The sequence below is a fragment of the Peromyscus californicus genome, unplaced genomic scaffold, assembly GCF_007827085.1.
Source record: "Peromyscus californicus insignis strain IS unplaced genomic scaffold, ASM782708v3 Scaffold_8__1_contigs__length_139910024, whole genome shotgun sequence".
NCBI classification, from domain to species: Eukaryota; Metazoa; Chordata; class Mammalia; order Rodentia; family Cricetidae; genus Peromyscus; species Peromyscus californicus.
In genome coordinates this window covers 88,702,980-88,710,658 of record NW_026294606.1, presented here as the reverse complement: position 1 = coordinate 88,710,658, position 7,679 = coordinate 88,702,980, and the positions used below count along the sequence as shown (strand labels likewise).

The following is a 7,679-nucleotide window of genomic DNA, read 5'->3' as shown; positions in this document are numbered from 1 at the left end:
GGAGTTGGACAACTTTTGAGACGACATCACTAAACGAGCCCGGAACGTCCGAGACCGATCCACGGCGCGAGTAGGTAGGAGCGGTTTGGATGAGCACACCCTATCTGAGTTGCCGTCACTACAAGTCCCAGCAGCCCTCAGGGCAGGGAAGGGACGCGGCTGCCAGAATCCGGGTGAACTACAAATCCCAGCACGCAAATCACAACTGCCGAGACTACCAATCCCAGAAGGCATCGCGCCACACACAGCGTACCCTGGGATTTGTAGTCATCGGAGCAGCATTAGCATCTATTCACTCCCTCTCAGAAAGGACGTACATTCCTCAGATTGCCCACGGGAGGATTTACCGTTTTAGCAAAAAGCACGGACGTGAGAGGGGAAACAAGGGTCCCAGGAGTCAACTCTCGGAGTACAGGAAGACAACTGCGCATGTTCGCCAGAGTCCGTCGGCGAAAGCGCGCGCTAGAGGCGCCCAGAGCAGGCCCCGCCCCCTGTCCGCCTGGCTCCGCCCTCGAGCCCGGAGCCCAGGGAGCCTGCGCTGAGGGCGGGGCGCAGGGCGCGGGGAGGTGCTCGCAGCGCCTGCGCAGAGCGGCTGCTTCTCTCGCGAGGACGGACGCCATTATCGCATCTCCCCGACAAACACCACGAGAATTCCGCAGCCCACACGGTAATTGCAGCTCCCGCAGCCGGTCGCGCCTCCACTCCCCCTTCCCGCGGGGCGAGAGCGAGAGCGAGAGCGAGATCTCCTTCGCCCCCGCCCCGCCCCGCCGCCAACCGTCGCCAACGGCCGCGGGCCGCACGCCGGGCTGGGTGGGGGCCAGTGGGCCGCGGAATGTCCGTGCGCCGCCTCCGCGCCTCCACCCGCCCGGGCTGCAGGCTCCGGGCTGGGCGTGCGGGGCGCCGGGAGCGAGCGGGCGAGGCCCGGCGGCCGTGCTCACGTTCGGCTGCGGAGCCTCGGCGCCGCCCAGGCCCGCGCCCGGCGGCCCTGTCGCGGCCTCGGCGCGCGGACGCGGTCTCCCGCGCTCGGCCACCCTAGTCTGTCAGTGCAGAGCCTCGCGCGGTGCTCCCGGGCCCTGCGCACCGCCCTGCCGCCTCAGGTGGCCCCTTCTCCCGGTAGTTCTTGGCTCTCTGCCTCGCTGGCGCATCCGCCTCTGTTCCGCACTCTGTTTACTTCGGGACTGATAACTGGAGCTCTCTTCCCCACCTAGCGTCACGTCCCTATCCCACACAGCCTTGCTTTTTTCCCCTGTTGTTGGTAGTGGCCTTTGTTTTTCTGCTCCTGGTGACATTGTAACTTCTCGAGGATAGTGTTAAATCTTCGGCTTCCTCCACCTCCGCTTTGTCCTTTTCTAATCTGGGTCAGTGACACTCTTAAGGCCCGCTCAGGTAGGTCCTGATGTCTTCCCTACACGCCTGGTTAGTTCAGGACACAGTGTTTCAGTCTTCGCTTTCTTCAGTCCACAGGGAGTCTCTGCCAAGTACTTCCTTTCTGGTAACTCTTTCCTCCCTGGACGAATTTAAGGTCGTCTTGGCATTTGAACATCTTTACAGTTTACAGGTATGCTCAGTAGGCGTGACCTTGTTGAGCCTGGGAAATTCTTTTGAGTCATTAGAGAATTTATTTCTCTGATTTTTATTCTTCTAGGGATTCCTGTTATGTGTGACACACATTTTGGGTAGACTACTTGAATCTCTTCATCTTTCTTTCTAATCCCTTTTATACTCATTCCAAGAGAGCTTCAGTTTATCTTCAGCTCTCATTTTTTTTTTATTTTGGTGGGTACAGTGGTTCAAAGACTTTAATTCCAGCACTTAGGAGACAGAGGCAGGTGGATCTTTGAGTTTGAGGCCCATCTGGGCTACATAGTGAGATCCTATCTTGGGAAAAAAAAAAAAAAAACCACCAAATTGTAGTTTCTGAGTGTATTTGTCCTTTTCCTTTTGTCCAGTAGTTTGTTTTATGAATATATTTTCTCCTTCAGGCTGAGGAAGCTATATTAGGGGTTCTTTTCAGTTCTCTTTTTATCTGATTTCTTGTTTGTTTGAGGGGTGGGTGGTAAATGTTAGCTTCTTGCTTTGCATGGCAGGTCTACCTCCTTAGGCAGGTAATTATTATTGCCTAAGCCTTAGGCCCTAAGGCAAGAGGAAACTGGCAGAGGTCCCTGAGCCTATGGAGAGGGTTTTAAAAATGGTTTTCCCCTCTAGTGACTTGGCAAGCATGTTTCCTTAAGATCTGGAGGACTTGTTGCGGACACCTTTTATCTGGGCTGTTTATCTTCAAGGGTTTCTCTTTGCTTGGAAGATGTTCTACCTGTCTGTGAGGTGACTGTGGAGACTGCTGAGGCCCAGGTGAGGCCTAGAGCCTCACTCCTGTATGCTCCAGGCCCGCTGTTTCCCTTATTTAGATTAGACCCTCTGTCAGAAATTGATGACGTCTTACTGTGTTCTATTTTCTTGTGGGTTTATTGTACTCTTTATATTAAAAAGTATTTTAGTGGGATAAATAGAGATTATTTACAAGGCCACTCAACTTGAACAGGAATTCCAAAGCCTGTTGTCTTCAAAGCATTTCTCCTTCCTTCCTTCCTTCCTTCCTTCCTTCCTTCCTTCCTTCCTTCCTTCTGTCCGTCCGTCTTCGTGATGTGTGCCAGAGCATGGTCTCTGTGGTTGCCTCCAGTTGAGTGGATGATTCTGGCTCTGCTGTATTGGCAGGGCAGCAGGATGCAGGAGCCTGGTCAGACACTGAGCGTAGGTACTTCATTTAATTGTTCTGTAGTGAGCACTCAGGTTAGCCACTTCACTTTTTTGCTGGTTCACTGACCCAGAAGTGCGTGGTGCAGTGTTTGTTGTACCCATAGCACAGGGATAGCAAGGCAATGCATTGGGCTGGCATACTTGCAAGCTGTACTTAATGAAATAGGCTGCATCTGCTAGGGTCTTGTAGCAGAGTTTTAACAACCCATGCGCTCATGAGCACTCTTAGGCCCACCTGCAGATTCAGTCTGCCATTAAGAATTTGAGAGAAACTATTAGTGAGCTTTCTCCCCTTCATTTCCTCTCCTGATGTTGACATCTTATACAAGGAACTATCTACAGAAAGCCAGAAATGTATCTAACAGCAAGGATACCTAGATTATAGACCTTACGCAAGTTCTAGTATTCCACTGACATCTTTTTTTGTTGTTTGTTTCAGGATCTAATTCAGGACCCCATACTCTATTTAGTTGTCATATCTCCTCCAGTCTGATATTTCCGTCATCCCAGAGTATTCTCCAGTGTTTATAAGTCTTGACAGGAAGAAAAGTACTATCTCTGGAAAAAGCCCAGCAAATATGTACCTCCAAAGCAACTGGTTGAGGCTAATGAGGCCAGTAGAGACAGTGATGTCAAATACCCCAAAAGATAAACTAAGGACACATCAGTTCTCTGCTAGAAATATATTCATGAGAAAATGTTAGATGCATATGGGGGAGGAATGTTCACTGGAACTCTGACCAGTACTTCTCCAGGTGAGGGACTCAGAATCTACATGTGGTCAGGGTGTGTGTGTGTGTGCACATTGACACACTGAAGAGCCACAAGCTTTGCTCTGTGAGTGGTTAATAGGTGCCTAAGGGAAGTGGAGGCTCCAGGTACAGATTTCTAGATGAGTCCACAACAATAGTTTTACTAATGCCATCCCATGTAGCTTAGCCTGTATTCTCAGAATCAGTTATGCTATAGAATCCTAAGGTGCATAATTGAATTCTATGATGCAAGGCTGACTGTAATACCCATATAACTTAAAGGGCCATTGTGGTGTTATTGTGTTCCCCAATATATCGTGCACCCTAATAAATTTATCTGGGGTCAGAGAACAGAACAGCCACTAGACAGACATAGAGGCCAGAAAATGGTGGCACTCACACCTTTAATCCTATCACTTGGGAGGCAGAGATCCATCTGGGTCTCTATGAGTTTAAAGCCACACTGGAAACAGCCAGGCATGGTGACTCATGCCTTTAATCTCAGGAAGTGAGCCTTCAATCCTAGGAAGTGATGGCAGAAAGCAGAAAGGTATATAGGGTGTGAGGACCAGGAACTAGAGCTGGTTAAGCTTTCAGGCTTTCAAGAAGCAGTTTAGCTAAGATTCATTTGGATAAGGACACAGAGGCTTCCAGTCTAAGGAAACAGGATCAGCTGAGGAATTGCGAGGTGAGGAAGCTGTGGCTTGTTCTGCTTCTCTGATCTTCCAGCATTCACCCCAATACCTGGCTCCAGGTTTGTTTTTTATTAATAAGACCTGTTAAAATTCATGCTACAGGCCATCTCATTTATTTCTAGGAAAAAAAACCATTTCCCTTAGAATAAAAAGACTAGACAGATGGATGCATTGAGGGCCCCAACAGGAATGTGTCAGGCTGAAGTTTTCTGTAGTAAATGTTTTACAGTTTCTCTTCATAAAATCCCTCCCAGGGAATTGGTCAGTGGAAGTGCTCCTAACCACCCTGCACTGTTGGTTAGCAAGGGAGAGAGTTACGCCAGCTTGGCACTTAGAACTCACTTCATCATCCCAGGCAGAAGCTTGCAGTGAGATCTGGTATTGAAATATAGGTGGGAGGTGCTGCTCCCTTGTCCTTAGTTCTCAAGGGCAGATCTAGAACTCCGATGGGCACTGCCCTGCATGCATGGATGTAGTCTTCAAAAGAGCGGGGCTTGGAATTGATACTGGAACCTGGTGGATGAGCTGGTGCCTCCAGAGCATGGAACCACCATCGAGAAGGGTGAAACATTGCTGAAATAGAGTGGATTTGATGCCCATCTTGAATTAACTTCTGCAGCTTTCATGTCTACATAGTTAAGAACTGTCCAGTTTGATTACATATATATTAGCCTATGGTGGAACAAACATCTGCTTACCCCAAAGGAACCTCATATTGGTGATGGTTCTCTAGAGTCTCAGTGGTGGGGTTCTCTAGAGGAAGCACCTAAATGGTTGATTGCATACGATAGTGAGCTTTGGAAGAATTAAGTCTGGCAAGAGAGGCTAGAAAGGGTGAAAAGATAGGAAGAGGTTTTGGCATGTCACTGAAAAAGTTGAAAGAAGTGATGGAGGACATATGTGATATTGACTACCATTGCCTTTCTCTCAGGTCCTAAGGAGCATTAAAAGTCAAGAATCATCAGTGGGGCATGGCGGTGCACACCTTTGATCCCAGCACTCGTGAGGTAGAGGCAGGTGGATGATCTCTGTAAGTTGGAGGCCAGCTTGGTCTGCATAGTTCCAAGACAGCCAGAGCTACGTAGGAGGACCCTGTCTTAAAATAGAAACAAAAAAAAGTTGAGGATAAACAGTGCAGAGAAAGTAAATATGAGCTGGTGGTGGCGTACGCCTTTTATCCCAGCACTTGGGAGGCAGAGGCAGGTGGATCTCTGAGTTCAAGGCCAGCCCAGGGCTACATAGAGAAACCCTGTCTCGAAAAAAAAAAAAAAAAAGTTGAGTGTGGGGGAGGAGCTAGTAGAGTGTGAGGAGGGCAGATAAAATCTGGACAGGTCCTGTGCTGATCAACCTGTCAGAACAAACGCCATTTCTGTGAGAAGCTGCTGTGGCCTGTTTTCCTTTGCCTGAAGATGGACAGTTAGTTTAGTCCTGTGGAAGCTGGAAATGGGTTTGGATTGAACTGAAGTGAAACAGTGGTGTGTATACACCCTGCTGCTACAAACTGGGTTTCCTTTGAACAGACAAAACCCAAGGCCATCTTGCCAACAGATCCAGGGAAGGAATTCAGCTGCCTTGCAGTTCCCAAGAGCTATAGGTTTCCAGGATGGGGACAGTCCCCTTCTGAGCTCAGCTTATGCATTGACCAGAGCTAGGGATGGCTTGGAATGAAGATCATTGCTGCAGACCACCTTCTGTGCTTTGGATGCATCTCTGAAGACATTATATAACTTCCTTCATGGGATCAGGATGGATCTCAGGCTGTGTGACCAGTTTACCAGCCGAACATTGTTGGTCAGTGTGAAGTCATGCTCGTGCCACGTTTCAGCCAATGACAAGGCAATATCACCCCTGACCTCAGAGTATCAAAGTTCTGTAAACACACCCTGTGATGTCTATAAAACCAGCAAAGTCAAGGACAGTAGCTCCCAGAGCCTGTCCTTGTGAAATGACATGTGACTGACCACCCTTCCAGGTTTGATATTCCATGGGTTTTAAAGGTTTATAGGATTCAGATTATTCACATTTTGCCAAGTAACGGTTTAATATTTACATATATTTACAATGTATTTCAGAATTCCATAATTTAGATTTGTCTAAAATGCAGCTCTGCCTTATAAAGAAGGAAGCAGGAAGAGAAAGGAGATCAAGGATGACCACTGCTGCTGGGCTCACAGGTTGATATCAGTAACCCATTCAGCTCCACCTGCTTCTGAGTGCTCCCAAGATCACAGGAGTGCTATTGCTTGGCTCCTTTACCTGGTGGAGATACATCATTTCTTCTCTCATCCCCATAGGGATTCCTCCAATAGGAAGTAGAGGAGGAGCTGAAAGAGTCCTGCCTCTTTAGAGGTTCACTGTTTTAGATTTGTGCCAGTACCTGTCCTGCTATTTCTCAGGCTCCTAGTAGTTGAAGTGTCATTAAATACTGGTGGAACCCCAACTCAAAGCCTGGGATCTTTCTGTTATAGACGGATAAGAATTTATGTCTGGCTTTGTGGTCTGTCTTCACTGGTCAACTCCATCTTGCACATCAGAAGTTGGGTGTATATGTTTCCCAGGAAACTATCTACACTCCAGAGGCAGACAGTGGTTGCCTTTGATCTGGGTTTGTGGTTTGTGAGGCCTGTGTCATCCACAAAATGTTGATACAAGTTGGACACAGGCTAGGGTGGGAGTGGATTGGCAGTGGGGACATTTGGGGTATAGGTGCCCTCTAATGTGCTGATCAGCATTACACTCAGGCTTTGGCCATGTGCCACCTGTTGTAATGGCTCTTCGGGGTGCTTCTGGGACCAGGCTCTCACCTGCTGACTTGAGCAGCAAGTATAAGGAGGAAGCTACTGTCTCACTGGCTCGGGCACTCTCACGTTCTTCAAGGATTAGAGTTTATCTGGAAAGATTAATACATCAGTGATAGCTTTTCAGAATGTGACTTACAGTCACCTTCAGACCCAGGGACCACCCTTTCCTGTCACTTCAGATCCAGAGACCACATTTTCCTATCATTTAAAACCTGGAGGGCCACCCTTTTCCATCACAGCCTTTGTAGTTTGAAAAGCCCGAGGTCTTTTGAACAGGAGCGGGGTTGGGATATTTGCTTTAGTCCCAGGAAAGGCCTGTGTAGTTTCCACCTGTGTTTTCAGGTGTCCACTCTCTCAGAGAAGACAAGTTTTCTTGCATCATGGGGTTCCTTAAGCCTTCTATACTTAAGTAACAATTTTTAAAAACATGGGAATTCTCTTCTACAACTTCAGTGCAGTTATCACATCAGGGGTTTTCATTTCTGCTGCTTAAACACTAGATCTTACATTTGACTGATTATCCCAGTAATGTATTTAGTTGCACAAAGATTCCTGTGTGTTGATGTGGATGTAAATGGCTCCTGTGTTGGATGTGGTTTTCCTGGGTTTTTGCTAAACCTTGTATAATCCTACACTAGGGCCTTCATTCTACAGAGTATAAGCTCAGAAAAATACAA

At 47.9% G+C, this 7,679-nt stretch overlaps 1 protein-coding gene across 10 annotated transcripts in view; it reads left to right on the top strand.

Moving 5' to 3' along the window:
* The first annotated feature begins 557 nt into the window (after positions 1–557).
* Banp (BTG3 associated nuclear protein) overlaps positions 558–7,679 on the top strand; it is a 78,000-nt gene continuing 70,878 nt past the window's right edge. For 3 of the 10 annotated variants that reach the window (XM_052727426.1, XM_052727417.1, XM_052727416.1), the window contains exon 1: positions 958–2,752. In XM_052727426.1, coding sequence (XP_052583386.1) covers positions 2,641–2,752 — 112 coding nt within the window. In that variant the 5' untranslated portion in view covers positions 958–2,640. The other 7 variants (XM_052727419.1, XM_052727418.1, XM_052727421.1 and 4 more) reach the window with 6 other exon arrangements.